Source organism: Populus nigra, chromosome 17 (assembly GCF_951802175.1).
Source record: "Populus nigra chromosome 17, ddPopNigr1.1, whole genome shotgun sequence".
Lineage (NCBI taxonomy): Eukaryota > Viridiplantae > Streptophyta > Magnoliopsida > Malpighiales > Salicaceae > Populus > Populus nigra.
Genome location: NC_084868.1, coordinates 7,581,194 through 7,600,202, shown reverse-complemented (window position 1 = coordinate 7,600,202; position 19,009 = coordinate 7,581,194). Strand labels below are relative to the sequence as shown.

Below are 19,009 nucleotides of genomic sequence, written 5' to 3'. Positions count from 1 at the left end.
GACAATAATGGCTAAATGCTATAATGATAAAAAAGAATTTATCATAAGATATATATATATATCATCAAAAATTGATATGTGTGTGGTATTTATTATAAGGTTAAAGAAATTGTTTGTACTTTCATAATTGTTAAACTATAGTAACTATTATGATACAAAAGGGTAATAAGACATATGATTTAAATGTGTTACAAGTATTTTTATTTTTAACTCTAATCTACATTTTTTTTAAAGGGTAAACGAGTCACTCAGTCTTCCAGGTTGAATAAATCCTTGTATTTATTGAAGGGATATATAAGAACAATTTATATATATGTAATTTTGGAGAGTGTTTTAAAGACATTAATATGAAATTATCAATTTTTACTATTGTACTCATTGATAAGTTGTTGGAAGGTTAGTGAACGATGTCTATAAAAAAAAATTATCCAAATTTTTGCATACGAGATTATATGAAATAAGTGTAATTGCATCGTAAAATACAAGGCATTATATTTTTTGTCTTTGCCATATGTTTTTTTTTTGTTGTTGTAATATTCAGATGTTCTTATGGGCATTTTAGTAATTTAATATTTTAAATAATATAAAAATAAAATATGCTTATACGTATGTAGCATGCGTCAGCATAACATCATCCCTGCGCTATTATGAAGGAGTAGGGGGGAGTCGTCTATGGACAAAAACAGCTAATCACCATGTCATTCAATATGACCAATAATAGTGAAGCTGACGGGGTGGTGCATGTGGTATGATTTGCGGTGGTTTGACAACAATATATATATATATATATATATATATATATATATATATATATATATATATATATATTCTTATCCCCTTTTATTTTCTCTTATAGGCTTTGGTATCCGCATCAAGGCTTAAAAATTTAGTTGTATCCTTAATTTATATTTGTTTCTAATTTGATTCTTATTCTTTTAATTTTTATTTGTTTTGATTTTAATACTTTTTGAATTTTATTGTTTTTTTAATTTTATCCCTCAATATTTAATTTCATTTGGTTTTTATATCCAATTTGATCCTCATTCTTTTAATTGATATTTTTTATCCCTTGCTAGATTTTTTTTCCAGTTTTTCCTTCATTATTTTATTTAATTTAATTTTATATCCAATTTTAGTCTTTATTTTTTTAATTATTGTTTTTTCATCCTTTTCTTCAATTATTTTAATTCTCAATTTAATCCATAATTATTTTCTATCACTTATTTAAAGAAAATTATTCGATGGAAATGCACAGTGCTTTCCCCGCACGTTAACCAACAAAGAAAATTGTTTCCGGGGGAAAGCACAATCCTTTCCCACGCGTGTTAGAGTTCTTTTAATTAATATATAAAATATGAAAGAATGCTAACGCCCCTGTTTGTAACTTTGTATCATCATTATCATACCATCACCAGAAAGCATCTGCGAAAAAGAAAAACATCCTTCTAAAATTAAAAAAAAAACCTTAGGATTAGATTTCGTCTAGGTCTTCGATTCCCTCGAAGGCCTGTAAACAACAACATCAACAACAATTGTTATTAGGTACACACATGTGTATTATCAAAATTTAAGTAGTATCATCAAGTTTTTTTTTATCCGATCATCATTGTTTCCTTCTTTTTATGGTTTGATTTTCCTTTTTTTTTCGTTTTTTTATCCTTCAAATTGTAAGTTTTATGTTTTTTTTTTCTGGGGGTGGGTGCGTTAAAGTGAGTGTCTTTTTTAGTGTTTTGGTGATGATAATCCGGTTACTGGTTTATCATAAAAAGAGAACAAATCATGTGTTTTCTTTAATGTTTTTTTCTTCTTCTTTTCTGCTGTTTAACATGTTTTCACTCTTACAGCGTTGTTTGAGTTTTTCTTTTGGTGTTGTTTTCACTGAAAGCAAACCCTGTGCAAGGATGATGAAATGGACATATATATATGGTTTGGATTTTTTATATATATGTAATTTTTAGGGTTTGTGAGTTCATAAAAATGACAATGTTTACCCCCCCCCCCCTTTTTTTTTTCTTTTCTAATGGTTAAGTTTTGTTGACTTTGCAAAAGTGATTTTGGGTGAGGTAATTCTGAACTAAAATTATGATTATTATGATTGTTTTTTTTTATTGGGGGGATAGATTATTGATGTGGTTCTTGTGTCTGCCAATTTGTCAGAATGATATTATTTATTTTTTTGACTTTGTAGGATTTGATATTTATTTGGAAGGTTTGTTGATAAAAGCTTTAAGAAACTGGACAAATCAATGGGAAATCGTGGACAAAAACGAGCAGAGATGGTTGATGAACTGCCGGCTGATAAGAGAGCCTGTAGTTCATTGGAGTTTAGACCAAGTTCATCCAACTCGTTAATTCAAACTCAAATAAATACTGAGACACATAATGCTGAAATTCATGATGCTGACATGGATACTTCATCATCTGGTTCGGTATCAAGCCATTCTGATGAGGAAGAACCTGAGATGGATTCAGCTCATGGCTCTTGTGATTCTGAGGGTCCAAGACATAGCAGTCTGCGTGAGTATCAGAGGCAGAGATCCTCTGGTGACCATAGTAGATTGAAGAGTTGTTTATTTAATTTAAGTGAAAGGACGGAGCCTTCTGGACAGTTAGCTGCTCTAACAGAGTTATGTAAAGTGCTTTCGTTTTGTACGGAGGATTCACTTTCTAGTACAATGGCAGACCTGTTATCTCCAGTACTTGTTAGGCTTTCAAGGCATGACAGTAACCCAGATATAATGCTGTTGGCAATAAGGGCTTTAACTTATCTGTGTGATGTGTTTCCCCGAGCATCTGTTTTTCTTGTTAGGCATGAAGCTATTCCCGCTATTTGTCAAAGATTAATGGCCGTTGAATACTTGGATGTAGCTGAACAGGTATACTTGTGGAAAGTAAATAGCTTGTCTAATGTTAGTAATGGTTTTATTTATGGCTTTATTCAAAAGAGAAAGTGATCACGTCTATGATTTTCATTTAGTGTTTGCAAGCGTTGGAGAAAATAACTCGTGATCAACCACTTCCATGCTTACAAGCTGGGGCTATCATGGCAGTTCTATGTTTTATAGACTTCTTCTCTACAAGCGTACAAGTAAGTGAATACCACAATGTTGATCAATTGGTATTTACTGTCTCTTTTTTCCCTTTTATTTCTTTCGGAATCTATTTACATTTTGTATTGGTGTGTGGGAGTTTGAACTTTAATGTTTTTTTTGGTCTTCATCAGAGAGTTGCACTTTCAACTGTGGTGAACATGTGCAAGAAACTGCCATCAGAAAATTTTTCACTTTTCATGGAGGCTGTTCCGATATTATGTAATCTTCTACAATATGAGGATCGACAGGCATGAACTTTTAAGAGTTACTTCTATCTCAAGTGGCTTCAGATTCATTTTTTTGGTTTTCATTTTGACCTTTTCACATATATTCTCATGTTCAATTTCAGCTTGTTGAAAATGTTGCTATTTGCTTGATCAAAATAGCAGAACGAGTCAGTCAGTCATCTGAGATGCTGGATGAACTATGCAAGCATGGACTAATTAATCAAGCTACTCATCTAGTGCAATTGAACAGCCGAACAACTCTATCTCAGCCAGTATACAATGTATGAATCTTTATCTAAATGGCACTATTGAGAATAAGTCTTCTCATATCTCTTTTTTCTTTAGATAATTGTCTCTTCCTTTCCATTTTGATTGGCAGGGTTTGATTGGGCTTCTTGTCAAACTTTCTTCTGGTTCGATTGTCGCTTTCAGGACCCTGTATGAGCTCAATATAAGCAGCATTTTGAAGGACTTACTTGCCACTTATGACCTCTCTCATGGAATGTCTTCTCCTCATGTGATTGATGGGCAGGGCAACCAGGTTTAAATCTTTAACTGTGTAGCTTTTCTACTTTTCTCCCTGGGAAAATGTAATTTGTGTTAGTTTGAGGAAGAAATTGGAGCATTTGTATTGTTGTTTCCCTGTGGCATATGGTGTGAAAGTGAAATTTACAGAAAGATTAAAAATGGTCACCATGATGCTTGTGAATGTTAGCTCTTTGGAAAAAAATATGTTACAAAAGACTATGAAAGAAAGTGTTCAATTCTATTCATACCCTGGTCATTTTTTTTTCACAAATTTAGAACAGCCAATCTTGTGGAAACTTTTTGTGCTTCTACTATACTGCACTTGGACCCTATCACGAGTTTCCAGGAGTACTGGATCTGAGATGCTAGCTGATCATTATTTTTGTCAATAGAGGCTCCCTTCTCAATTCATGCTGGCCTGCAATTTCCATTGTCACTGCTTCTAGATTACTACTGGTCCTTTCTCAATGAAAAGAGTGTGATCATCTTCCTATTTTCTGCCTTAGGTACATGAAGTGCTCAAGTTGCTAAATGAGCTTCTCCCTACTGTAGCAAGAAATCAAGATGCTCAACAACTTGTGTTGGATAAAGAGGCATTTTTGGCTAATCACCCTGATCTCTTGCACAAGTTTGGATTGGATATAATTCCTTCCTTGATTCAGGTTTGATATCTGATGCATAGCGTTTATTGACTGGTTGATGTCCTCCCTTACCTTTATAATGTTTCCTTCAACCCTCACAACAGGTGGTTAATTCTGGTGCAAATCTATATGTTTGCTATGGCTGCTTATATGTCATCAACAAGTTAGTTTATCTCAGCAAATCTGACATGCTTCTGGAATTGCTTACGAATACAAATTTTTCAAGGTGGAGCAGGTTTCCTCATGTCTAATTAGCAAATATCAATCCTCTTTTAATCTAGCTAATAGCATTCCTTGGATAATTTGGCAGCTTCTTGGCTGGAGCTCTTACTCGTAAAGATCACCATGTGCTGATGTTAGCCCTGCAAATTACCGAGACAATTCTCCAAAAGCTTCCAGATGTTTTTGTAAACTCTTTCATCAAGGAAGGTGTCTTTTTTGCCATTGATGGCCTTCTTGTGCCTGAAAAATGGTCGCAATTGATCTTCCCGGCGTGCAATGGAATCTATCTGCCACTCAATTCAAATCAAAAGTCTTCTTCAAAAGTAGTCATGAGATGTTTATGTTATGTTTTTGATACTGGACAGTCTCTTTCAGCCTCGGAGACGGGAACATGCAAGCTTGAAAAAGACACTGTAGAAAATCTTGCAAAGCATATAAGAATTAGTTACTTTGCTTTAGAATCATGTGACTCTGAGAAAGGATTGACAGATATCCTTCAAAAGCTCAGAGCTCTTTCTGCTGAATTGAGTGATTTGATGAATATGTCTGTCAAAATTGGTTCTTGCACCCAGGATGAAGAGAAATGTTACTTATATTGTGTCGAATCATGGAAAAACTTGATGGAAGAGAACCTGTGTCTAATTTTGAATTTATTGAAAGTGGGATTGTGAAGATATTAGTGAATTACTTATTCAATGGAAAATATCTGAGAGAAAAGGTGGAGCCTCAAAGTACATTTGATGATTTCTATGTTGTAGAGAAAAGATTTGAGGTATTTGCAAGGCTATTATCTTCTTCAGACCTATCCGAAGAGTCTCCTTTATCAGCATTAATACAGAAATTGCTGGGTGCGTTATCTTCTTTGGAAAATTTCCCTGTTATTCTGAGCCATGCATCAAAGTACAGATCCTCATTTGCAATCATCCCTAATGGATGTTGCATGTCTTATCCATGCCTAAGAGTTCGTTTTGTCAGGGGAGAGGGCGAAACATGCCTTTGCAACTATTCTGAAGATCCTGTGACAGTAGATCCTCTTTCTTCTGTGAATACAATTGAAGGATTTCTATCTCCTAAAGTTAGAATAAAAGGAACTGAACAAATAGAATCGGCTGCTCAAGCTCTGGAGCCAGCAGAAAATGTACAGTTCAAATCACCATCAACTGCAAACCCCAGTGAAGGGGAAAGTTCAGGACTTGTGGAGCCTGATAGCATGGCTTTTGATTTACTAGTAATGCAGGTTATGATCTAGTGGTTATTTAGAGCTTGTTTGGCAGTGTGGTTGCGGGTGCTTTTCAAATAACTTTTCATGCCAAAATACATGCAAATGATGTTTTTTTATTTTTTTTAAATTATTTTTGACATCAGCACATCAAAACGATCCAAAACGTACAAACCATATTATATTTTAGCAAAAAAAAAAAAATCAAATTTTTTGGGAACGCAGGTTGAACCGCGTTCCCAAACGTTACCTTAATGGTCTTCTGAATAAATGAGAATTCTGGATAAGTTTCTTTCCCTGCTTTGCTATCTGTCTATGCGGATTTTGAGCACCAATTCATTTCCTTTTGCAGGACAATGAAGCTAACCTATCACAGCCTCCACCAGAACTAGATGTAAATTTGATACAGAGAAATCCTGATGAAACATTATCAAATGATACTCATATTGTAAGTAAAATTTTCCTTTGCAAGTATGTGTGATACCAGGTGATATAAAACTCACTTAACTCAGATAAAAGCAGGGTTCTCTCTAATGATTGGTTGTGCATGTATACGCTGGTGCTGATTTACCTGGTGATTTCTGTATATATAAATATGATTAGATGTTTTATGTTGTACCACCTGTTAGTGGAATTGCAAATGAAATGCAAGCTGCTTAATTTGATTGTTGTTGCTGTTGTACTGTTGTCATTTTAACTTGCTTATGGCCTGCTTAGACCTTAGTTCAGGGTCTGGTTTTCTTATTAGCTCAAAGATAGATTGCTGGCCCTTCTCATTGTGACACTGTTATATTCCAGGTCTCAGTGGAGGATATAGTGCAGTCTCCTTCATGTGCTGATGACTCTACGAAAAGTCATTGTCCTACATCCTGTAGCAATGGAGATGCTATGCCAAAACTGGTATTTTACCTAGAAGGACAGCAGCTGGATCGAACTTTGACTCTTTACCAGGCAATACTCCAGCAAAAAGTTAAAGCAGACCATGAAATTAACAGCACAGCAAAGCTGTGGACTCAAGTACACACCTTGACTTACAGAATAGCTGTGGACACTAGGGATGATAATACTCAAGATTGCCCTAGTATGGCTCAAAATTCCTCAATATTAGATCAAGCTGTGGCTTTTATGCAGCATCCTGCATTTTTCTCCAGCATGTTTAATTGTGAACTCCCTTCTGACCTGGATAAGTCTAGTCCCACTAATGATATATTGTTTCTGCTTAAAAGTTTAGAAGGTTTGAACAGGTTTATTTTTCATCTGATGTCTCATGAAAGAATCCATGCATTTGCTGAAGGGCTGATAGATAATTTGGATAATTTAAGGGTTGCAGCTCGCCCAGTAGCACAGAATGAGTTTGTGAGCAGTAAGTTGACAGAGAAATTGGAGCGACAGATGCGGGATTCTCTGGCTGTGTCCATCGGTGGCATGCCTGTGTGGTGCAATCAGCTCATGAATTCATGCTCCTTTTTGTTTAGCTTTGAGACTAGATGTAAATATTTCCGGCTGTCAGCATTTGGCTGTCAGCAAATTCAGATACAGCCTTCATCACATAATAATTCAGGTGTCTCGAGAGACAGGCTACCAAGTGCTGGCAGTTTGTCCCGTAAGAAATTCATAGTTTTACGTGACCAAGTTCTGGAGTCTGCTGCTCAGATGATGGACCGTTATGCCCATGTTAAAGCACCTATTGAAGTGGTATATAATGAAGAAGTTGGTACTGGTCTTGGTCCGACCTTGGAATTTTATGCTCTGGTTAGTAAAGAGTTTCAGAAGTCTGGCATTGGCATGTGGAGGGAGGATCATATTTCATTTCCCACCATCGAGAGCTTGCAGGCAGAATACTCTGGAATTGTGAAGTCTCCATTTGGACTTTTTCCTCGCCCATGGTCACCTACAGTGGATGCATCTGATGGAGTACAGTTTTCTGAGGTTATTAAAAAGTTTTTCCTTCTGGGACAAATTGTAGCCAAGGCTCTTCAAGATGGCAGGGTGCTGGATCTACCATTCGCCAAAGTCTTCTATAAACTTATTCTTCAGCAGGTATGGACTTGGGCGTATTGATGGCTTCCATGAAAGCTTGTCATTTATTCTTGACCCTGCATACTACCCAGTATTTGACTAATTTAATTCTCTTTGGGGGTGTAGGAACTTAATTTGTATGACATCCAGTCCTTTGATCCTGAGCTTGGTAGGACTTTGCTAGAGTTCCAGGCTCTTGTCAACAGGAAAAAAAATATGGGATTAGTCATTGTAGAAAACTCATCTTCTACTCAAGATGCATGCTTTTGGAACACTAGAATCGAGGATCTCTGTCTTGACTTTACTCTTCCTGGATATGCTGATTACATTCTTAGTTTTGATGAAGATCACAAAATTGTAAGGCATTGCTAAATATGATCTCATAAATTTCTCCTCAGTTATTAATGCTTTGGGTAAAAAATTATAACACTCTATTCATGTCATGCGCTTAGGTGAATATGGATAACTTGGAGGTGTATGTTTCTCACATTGTGGATGCTACTATACACACAGGAATTTCCAGACAAGTTGAAGCATTCAAGTCTGGATTTAACCAGGTCTGCTCTATATTTTTGTTTGAAGTCCAATAACTCCTCAAGAATAGTGAGAACTCTCTGAAGAGAATAGGGTTTGACTCTTTTATCTGTTACCCATAGTAATACAGCATGTATTGTCCCTTGAATAATCTGAAAAACGGATGTAGAATGGTGTTCTTAGGCCCTTCTTTCCACTATCCTAGGAGATTTAAAGGGCATTTGGAAATCTTTGGGTGGCTATATAATAGCCTAAATCTTTTGTTTTCCTTTGAAGCTTTATAGTTTAATCACGTAATATTTACTCATTCCCTCTCTGTGCAGAGATGACTTGCTATGTTGTTAACCTTATTCTGATTCTTGTAATTCTCATCTCCTTGAGTTGCTGCAATTTTTCAATGTGTATCTTTAATCTCAATTTACTTGTTTATTAATTTCTAACTATGTTGTAGTACTTTAATTTTCAGGTTTTTCCAATTAAACATCTTATGATTTTTACTGAGGAGGAACTTGAGCGTTTGCTATGTGGAGAATGTGATTTTTTGGCTGTAAGTATTAACACTTGATTGATTTGGTCTTTGCTGAGGAATACTGATAATAACGATGATATTTTTTTAATTTTTCTATTTACCATTTACTTTGGAGCAGTTCAATGAGCTTTTGGATCATATCAAGTTTGATCATGGATACACTGCTAGCAGTCCTCCTATTGTTAATGTTGGTGCTCTCTCTCTCTCTCACTTCAAATATTGATCAATCGTTATGGAATTAGTTACTGAAATCATAAATCAAATCACTTCAAATATTGCTCGGTCTTTATGGAATTGCAGTTACTGGAAATCATAAAAGAATTTGAATATGAACAACGACGATCATTTCTACAGTTTGTAACTGGGGCACCTCGGCTACCTACAGGAGGCTTGGCGTCTCTGAATCCAAAATTGACCATTGTACGGAAGGTCTGTGACATTGACATTCTCCCTTCCATAAATTACAGTCACTATTCAATCACTTATCCTCTTGGTGCTCTCTACAGCATTGCAGCAACTGTGAAGATGTGGACCTTCCCAGTGTGATGACTTGTGCCAATTATCTGAAGTTGCCTCCCTACTCGTCGAAAGTAATATTTATTGCCTAAGAAGCATATGTTTTTGTCTTCTCTGTGAATTATGCATATATGAATTTTTTTATGCTTTACATTTATGCAGGATAAGATGAAGGAGAAACTTCTGTATGCCATAACAGAGGGTCAAGGCTCATTCCACCTCTCGTAGCTTCGCTGGTACATAAATTGTGAATGTGTAATTATTAGACTAGGTGCTTTTGTGTAGATAAAAGAATGAGAGCTGGTGAGTGGTGATAGATGGCGGTGGAATTGGAGCTGATTGCTGTGGATCAATAGGAAGCTCCTCTATTTGCAGACTGCATTTAGGGGGATGTGTACGTAAATGGAAACATGATAGTTGATATACTGAAGTTGTACAGAGAGGTGGAGAGAAGGATTTCTGTTGGATGGGGCTGGCTTTCTAGCATTCCATGCACAAATCTCACTGTACAGAGGCCAAACGGTCTTTTAGTTATCTTTTGGCCCTTGAAGATGGTGTCTTGAGATGGGTAACCTGGTGCTAAACGATAATTTTATTGAAATATCTCGATTACAAAAGCATGTGTGACTTTGTGCTGCTTCTTTCATTCAATTTTTGTCCATTTTAAGCAGCACTTGTGTTTGAGAAGAATGAAAGGAAGAGAATGACAGACCGCATGAGCTCGAGCAGTGATCTTTCCTTGTAAACCTATATTCTGTTTGATCAGAAAGGAACAGAGGAAGGATGGACACGGGAGGAGGGCCTATACTAGAGAGGGATTGGTGGTATTCCTCTGATCCTTCCTCACTTGTATCCTCCCACCCAGTTTGGATGACTTCACACTTCTTTCAGTGCTTCTGCTTTGTGTTGATCGGCTCTCGTCCTCACCCTCCTCTCTTGTCTCTTGTTAGCTAAAAAATATTTGGAAGAAAAGGAAGCCATCCATCATTTCTCACCCCCCTTTCTCTTCATCTCCTCCTATCCATCCCTCCTCGTGAACATAGCCTTGTATACGTGAGTAAAAAACTTGAAAAATTAAGAAAATAAAAAATAAAAACTAAAAAAACTAAAAAATCAAGGAAACATTAAAAAAAAAACTAAAAAAATTAAATCGTAAAAAAAAACTGATTAAAAATTTGAAAAAACTGACCGATTCAGTTTTGATTTTATAAACTTAAAACTGAATTAAACCTAAACCGAAAAAACTAGAAAAAAAACTGAGCTAAACCGAAAAAAATTGAGCCAAACTGGAAAAACTGAGCTAAACTAAAAAAATCGAGTCAAACCAGTTTAAACCGGTTTTTATCCTAAAAAACCAAACCGAAATCAGTTGATTTGAACTGGTTTCGGTTCGGTTTCTGTTTTTTAAAAAATTGATTTGACTAATTTTTTTTTTAATAAAAGCTGAAAAAAAAAAATAATAACCTCTATTTATTTGAATGGCCATTGTTATAGACTCGTAGTATTTGTATGCTTATTTTTTAAAAAAGAAAAATTTATAAAAAAGCATATTTTAATGGAAGTTAGATGATTGTTAATTTCTTTACTTTTTCTTTCAAAATTATAAGATTTATAAAAAAAAACATATTTTAATGGAAGTTTTGTGAGGTGTGGTTTTTTTTTTTAAAAAAAAAAACAAATTTGAAGGTTTTTATTAAATTTTAAAACTTGATTTGATGTTTGTATTTGTAGTAAAAAGATACAATTAAAAGAAAACGAATCAAAAAAAAAAAAAGAAGGTGATTATGGATGATGGAAAGAAGGAAAAGTCAGAAGGGTCCTTACAACACAAGTTTAGTTGTAATTATGGATTGAAAGCGGAGACTGGAGAGTGCTTAGCTTCTTAAGGATGTAATATAGCGACGTAGTACATCCTCCTTCCACCCAAACCCAGCCTGAAACTATCTTCCCTCCCCTTTCTCCTCTCAAATGGAACACCACAAGCCATGAACTTACCTCTACCCTCATCCTCTCCATGCTCTTCTCCTTCTTCTTCTCCACTCACTAGTTCCTTCCCTCTCACTCTCCGTTGCCCCTCTCCTCCACTTTCCACCATTTCCAAACTCATCCGCCTATCTCGACTACACACAGCCACCAATCATATCAACCCCACTACAAAAGACCTATCTCTCGCCACCTCCATCCCCGCCAGTATCACCTCATCCAGCAATGACCAAACCCTCTTATCACTCCTTCGCCAAAGAAAAACGGAAGAAGCCTGGGTCCTATACACCCAAACACCTCACCTTCCACTACCCACTTGCCTTAGCCGCCTAGTCTCTCAGCTCTCCTACCAAAACACCCCTCTCAGCCTCAGACGCGCCCAGTCCATCCTCACGCGCCTCCGCCATGAATGCCAACTCCACCGACTCGACGCCAATTCCCTTGGTCTTCTCGCTGTCTCCGCTACCAAATCCGGACAGCTCTCTTACGCTTTCTCCCTTATCAACTCCATGCTCCGCTCTGGCTACCTCCCCCATGTCAAGGCCTGGTCTGCCGTCCTCAGCCGCCTCGCTTCAGCCCCGGATGGTGGCCCCACACGAGCCCTTAAGCTTTTTAACACAATTACTCGCCGTGTGCGTCGGTTCTCTGACGTAACAATGGTGGCTGACTCAAGACCTGACACTGCGGCTTTTAATAATGTGCTCAATGCCTGCGCTAATTTGGGAGATGGTAAAATGTTTTTGAAGTTGTTTGAGGAAATGCCTGATTTTGGTCTAGAGCCTGATATATTGACTTATAATATTATGATTAAACTATGTGCGAGGTGTAATAGGAAAGATTTGCTTGTGTTTGTTTTAGAGAGGGTGATTGAGAAAGGAATTCCTTTATGTATGACTACATTGCATTCGCTTGTCGCGGCATATGTTGGGTTTGGTGATTTGGAAACTGTGGAGAGAATGGTTCAAGCAATGAGAGAAGGAAGGAGAGATTTGTGTAAGATACTTAGGGAGGCGAATTTGGAGGACTTTAATGAAGATGAGGAGAACGAGGTTTTGGATTCGAGTCAAATTGGGGTAAGTGTGTTTGAGAAGTTGCTTCCAAATTTGGTTGAAGTTAGCAATAGTGAGCCACCGTTGTTGCCGAAAGTGTTTGCTCCTGATTCGAGAATATTCACGACTTTGATGAAGGGTTATATGAAGCAAGGTCGTGTGACAGATACTGTAAGAATGCTGGAAGCAATGAGGTGCCAGGACGATAGCAAAGGTCAACCTGATCACATTACATATACAACCGTTATTTCTGCTCTTGTTAAGGCAGGTTCTATGGATCCTGCTCGTCAAGTGCTTGCTGAGATGACTAGAATTGGTGTGCCAGCAAATAGGATTACTTATAATATTCTGCTCAAAGGTTATTGCCAGCAGCTACAGATAGATAAGGCAAAAGAGCTGCTTAAAGAGATGGCTGATGATGTGAATATTGAGCCTGATGTGGTGTCATATAATACTTTGATTGATGGTTGTATACTGGTTGATGACAGTGCAGGGGCTCTTGCATTTTTCAATGAGATGCGAACAAAGGGAATCATGCCCACTAAGATCAGCTACACTACTTTGATGAAAGCTTTTGCTTTGTCAGGTCAACCAAAGTTGGCTAACAAGGTTTTCGATGAGATGTTGAAAGACCCTCGAGTGAAAGCTGATTTGGTTGCTTGGAACATGTTGGTTGAAGGATACTGTAGATTGGGATTGGTTGAGGAAGCAAAGACAGTAATCCAGAGAATGAAAGAGAATGGTTTCCACCCTGATGTGGCGACTTATGGCAGTCTTGCAAATGGTATATCATTGGCAAGAAAACCAGGAGAGGCGCTTTTGCTCTGGAAAGAAGTGAAGGAACGGTGGGAGGTGAAAGGAGAAGGGGAGAGTTCCAATTCTGATTCTCCTCTCCTGCCATTGAAACCCGATGAAGAGCTGTTGGCAACACTGGCTGATATCTGTGTGAGAGCTGCATTCTTCCAGAAGGCCTTAGAAATTGTGGCTTGCATGGAAGAAAATGGGATACCGCCTAACAAGACCAAGTATAAGAAGATCTATGTAGAGATGCATTCAAGGATGTTTACTAGCAAGCATGCGTCACAGGCCAGGCAGGATAGGAGAAGAGAAAGGAAGAGAGCAGCCGAGGCTTTCAAGTTTTGGTTGGGTTTGCCCAATTCTTATTATGGCAGTGAGTGGAGGTTAGACCCTGGGGATTCAGATTATTAAGCTCGAGATTCAGTTTAACCACTCTGTATTTGACTGTATACTATGCATGTTTTTTAGATTGAAGCCCACTAAAGGGGAAATGAAGACAAACATCTATAGAATATATCTGTTTACAATAAAAACAGAGTTCTGTTGTTATAACCATTGGATTAATGTTGCATACTTACTCATGCCCTCATCACATGAATCATTAGATATTAGCTATTTCAAGTCTGTCCAGAGAAGGGAATTTAGAGTTCATGCTTTCAAACCCAGACTGCAATTGATTCACCTAAAAAACATCAAGTGGAATGACATAGCAGTCTTCTACATGCTTCACGCTATCACTATTCATGATTGCATGAGCTCATGGTTGGTTGTATGATAGGCACCAAGTGAATTTGGTGCTGATGTCCCTCAGGCAATATGTGGTAGAGTAATAAAGGGACGCCCAGTTCCAGTGATACAACAAAATTTGTCCAGTTTCTTTATGAAACGTAGCCCCTTGATTGACTCCGCGAGTAAGAAGATGATAGCACCTGCACAAATTTGATGGCTAATCAGAGGTTCTGGTTTCTTATTGATACTGACGTGTGCTTAAGTTCACCTATCATGGATGTGTCGCTTCAGAAAGTAGCCATTCGTGCAGCAAAATAATGAGCATAATTGTTAGGGTTTGTTAGTGTTATACACCCAACGAAAACAGTAAAACAAAGTTATTCGGAGTCACTAAAATTTTGTGAGACTGATAGAAATTTCTTTATAAATTTATTAATTGAAAATCTTATTTTAGCTTTGAATAATTTTTTAAATGTTGAAAATTACATGTTGTTTAATTATTTAATCTTCAACGATAATTTATATGAATCACCAATAAAAAATATCATAAATTCTTATTTAGAAGAGAAGAATTGCTATACTTTGAGTACTAACTCTCTATCTTGTGATTTTTATAGTTTTTCTGTCTAACAAACAACAACCGAAAAAAAAAAAAGTAAGAGGCATAACTTACTATTTATAAGGAAATCTAGAAAACCCTGCAAATTGGTAAAATATCAATTTACTCCTTATATAATATTCATATATTATTTAAGAATAATTTTATAAATTTAATCAATCAAGTCCTTATTTGATTATTCTAGGACTAGAATTATAATCCCTAAATTAAATACATTTTTGTGTTTAATTTCTAAAATTATTTTCATCAAGTCATACTTAACTCAGTTTAATTTCTGACTAATGTTCTTAATGTGTGTGACCTATTAGGTTTCTAATATGTTAACCCAAATATAAATTATAATTTTAATTAAAAAAATTGAATAATCAAACAATTTAATTTATTATCAATTGAACAATTTATTAATTTATATTTAAAGATTAAGTACATCGTTTAGCAACGTGTCATGATCCCCCAAATATTAGAGAAGTTATTAGTAGTTTGACTTAACATTTCAGTGACTAGTTTCTCAGTGTAATTAATATTCTTTCATCAATAATATTTTGATTTAACATTAAAATATATAGTATGTCTATCGTGACCAAGGATTTCTCAATCAATATTATTTAAGAACGTACACAATATTTTTCCTAATTTACCTAGATGATGAATCATCTCTTAATCACTCAAGTACCTTCGTATAGTTCATTTTATACCCAATGTATGCCCTTTCGTTATCTCGATTAAGATAACATTTAACAGTATCAAAGCATAATATTCTCTATATAAGATAACTTAGTAATATCAAGTGTAAGGATTACTTACACAACCATTACGTGAGCCTTTCCATAAACATAGGTTATCTTTCCATATAAAATTCTCAAGAGAATCAGTTCAATGTACATGTCTTATAACAAGCATTTACATATTAGTTCTAGTTATCCCTCATACCTCAACTTATGAGAACAACTAATTCTTTTTATAAAGAAAAGAACATAATATGTACTAGTCTCTACGACTCTAATAAATATCTAGTATTTAAAAAAGTATCGACTAGGAACATTTATAAATAATGTTTTGATGCAATATGAATCCTATAATTATAACAATTTTATAATTTTCTTTACAAAGTATTTTTGTCTCATGCACTTTATCTTTACTTTAGATTCATAAATTATATATTAGATTAATTAATTTAATATTATATGAATATTAAAAATAAATTAAACTTTTATTAATAATAAATATATATTTATATAAATATAATAATATAATAATATTACGTTTAACTAACCGATTGATTATAAGAGGATTCACGCCCCGTTTTACTATCCATCTTTCTATCTAAGACCTCTGGATGCTAGAAAACTGCTGTTTTATCAGGTCTAGTTGCAGTTTGTTTTTTCACTTATTCGGTCAAGCAGCTTCACTCCTCTCTCTCTGGTCGAGCTGCTACGCTCCTTGATAGCTAGTCTCACCCCTGATCTCATTTTTTCTAGCTCATGAACTTCTATTTTGAATCTGAGTTTCTACCTTTTCTCATTTCCATGTAAGCTATTCTATACAATGTTTTTTATAAAGGTACAAGGATTTGATAATAGATAGAGCTGGTGAATCTTTTCAAAACTGTGTTTTTGCTTATGCATGAAAGTTGAACCATCTGAGTTCTGACTATTACCGAGTATTTGCGATTCTGGTAACCAGAAAGAACGTCTTCGGTCCCTTCTTTGGTTGATAAAATCAACACTGTTTTAAGTTATGAACAAATGGGTCGACATCTGGAACTTTTAAAGCCTATTCCGTCTGCTAAACACAGAAATTGAAAAGGTATTCTTCTGCTGCAACGCTGACTGCTTTTTTTAGGGCACTTGGAAACAGTTTTTGCTTCTTTCTGTTGACTCATCCCCCCACTTCGACCAGAATCTGCGAAGCCACGCTCATCAACATATTTATCATTTAGGGATTCTTTCATTATTTCAACCACATCCTGCAAGAAATGTGTTAAATATGAAAAATCAATCCAAATTCATGAAAATAGATTGTTCACAAAACTTAAGTCCTTCAGATAGCGTTGTTATTCACATCATTTTCAAAGACACACAGGTACCGGGGCTTAAGCTAAAACGGAGGTAAGAATATTACGATGTCACGGCAAAGTGTAACAACATTTAATTACGAGATTAACGAATATTTGATTGATAAATTTTGAGTAGATATAAAGATTTTTATTGTAATAATATTTTATTCACAACATTTTATTAACATAATTTTTAATAAAAGTTTTATTTATTTTTAATATTCATCAAATATTTTATTAATAAATTTAGAGTAAAGATAAAATTCTTGAATAAAAATGTTTTGCAAAAGGAACTGTAAAATTGTTATAATTATGATATTTTTATTAGATCAAAGCATTGCTCTTAAATTATTTCTGATCGATGCTCTATTAAAACTTAATATTAATTAGAGTTGTTGAGATTGATATATATTACGTTCTTTTCTTTATGAAAGAAAGCAATTATTCTGATAAATTAAGGTATGAAAGATACTTATATAGGTGCTTGTCAGATGACATGTATATTGAACCGATCAACATGAAAATTTCATATGGAGAGATCACTTGTGTTTATAAAAAAGCTCACATAACAGTTATATAAGTGATCCTTAGACTTGAGATCATTAAGTTATCTTATACAATGAATGCTATGCTTTGATTATGTTATATGTTGTCTCAATCAAGAGTAACAAACGAGTATTTACTGGATATAACATGAACTATATAAAGATATTTGAGTAATTAAGAGAGAATTCATCACCCTAAGTGAATTAAAAAAAATGTTTCATCTATTCTCAAATTATATTGATTGTAAATTCTTGAGTAAGGTGGAATGAGATTTGAAAAGAGTTTCAAATCTTATTCAAACAATCAATGACTATGGTGTTGAGAACAAACATGATTTGACAGAGTAAACACATTTCATGCTATAATGTCTAAATCGAAATATGATGAAGGGATAATAATTACATTGAGAAACTAGTCACTAAAAAGTACCACTTATGATTTTTCTAATATTTAGAGGATCATGACATGTTACTAGACATTGTACTAGATCTTCAATCTTCACACAATTAATTTATTTAATCCTATTTTATTTAGAATTATTATTTATATTTGAACAAACTTATTAGAGAACCTAATGAGTTACACACATAAGAATCATTTGTCAGAAATTAAAATGAAATGATTAATCAAGTGTGACTTGATTGTAAATAAGTTTTAGAAATTAAGAACTATAATGTAATTTATACAGAAAATTACAATTCTAAACCTAAAAAATCAAGTAAGGACTTAATTGAATAAATTTTTAAAATTATCTTGAAATAATATATGTGATATTATTTAGATGACAAATTAATATTTTATCATTTATAGAGTTTTTGGGTTTTTCTATAAATAGTAAATAGTACAAAAACTACATAAGATAAAGAACACCTTAAAAATACAAATAAAAGAGCTAACATTTAAAGGAATAGCAATCTCTCTCTTCTAAAAGGACTTAAGATATTTCTCATTGATGGTTCGTGTGGATTATTGTTAGAGGCCGGATACTTGGACGACTTGTGGTTTGCGAGAACCCGGTCTTGAAGTAATTATTCAAAGCCGAAAAGAACATTTGATCTTCTGGTGATATTTTTATAAACTGTAAACAACTCTAGATCTGTCTAATGAGATCCCTGTGACTCTTGAAAAAATTTTAAATTTATCATTTTAATTACATCTATGTGTTTCGAAACCCAACAATTTCATGGTCTCTGAGCTGCAAATAGAACTTATATAGTATTTCTGCTACCGGTATGGTCATTCTATATCAACAAAATTAAATAAATTTGCATTTCTAGTTGCAAAGTAGAAATTATATCAAATCTCTCAGTGCAGAGATCACAATAAATCACATAGGAAAGACATAAGTGTTCTAGCATAAGCAATAAATTAGCAAAGAAGTGGAAATCAACATCCCTCTTTGTGTCCAGTCTCAACCGTGAAACCAAAGAACCATTCCTTGCGCTCATATCTATGCCTCCCATTCACTGATGCTGCATTTTGCATGATCAGAAGGCGTAACTTGTTAAAATAGAAAATTCCACGCTGATAAAATAGATTCATCAGAAGACAGAAGCACTAGCTTACTAGGCTCCCACACCACTAAATGAAATAAAGAGAGAAGGAAATAGGAAGACTTCCTGTTAGTAACTTTCTTGCTGCTGGTGAATATTCTCCATATACAGCATAAAGCTGCATGAGAGATCCTTTCTGAGTCTTTCAT

The 19,009-nt window shown here is 34.9% G+C and overlaps 2 protein-coding genes across 2 annotated transcripts; both read left to right on the top strand.

The window, feature by feature from the left end:
* Positions 1-1,363: 1,363 nt before the first annotated feature.
* LOC133677702 (E3 ubiquitin-protein ligase UPL4-like) lies at positions 1,364-10,147 on the top strand. The gene is given in 19 exon segments (XM_062099833.1): positions 1,364-1,542; positions 2,189-2,876; positions 2,978-3,088; positions 3,224-3,340; positions 3,442-3,600; positions 3,699-3,860; positions 4,354-4,509; positions 4,593-4,714; positions 4,799-5,298; positions 5,301-5,947; positions 6,282-6,377; positions 6,728-7,969; positions 8,075-8,305; positions 8,401-8,505; positions 8,949-9,029; positions 9,130-9,198; positions 9,312-9,440; positions 9,518-9,601; positions 9,690-10,147. Coding segments are annotated over 18 exon segments (4,707 nt in total). The 5' UTR covers positions 1,364-1,542; positions 2,189-2,246; the 3' UTR covers positions 9,756-10,147.
* Positions 10,148-11,399: 1,252 nt separating this feature from the next.
* LOC133677404 (pentatricopeptide repeat-containing protein At3g09650, chloroplastic) lies at positions 11,400-13,909 on the top strand. The gene has a single exon (XM_062099446.1). It carries the CDS (start codon positions 11,513-11,515, stop codon positions 13,766-13,768), a length of 2,256 nt encoding a protein of 751 aa, XP_061955430.1. The 5' UTR covers positions 11,400-11,512; the 3' UTR covers positions 13,769-13,909.
* Positions 13,910-19,009: the final 5,100 nt, after the last annotated feature.

Bases quoted from the DNA above. Each gene is read 5' to 3' on its own strand.
- LOC133677404 (XM_062099446.1), top strand. From the start codon at position 11,513: ATGAACTTACCTCTACCCTCATCCTCTCCATGCTCTTCTCCTTCTTCT.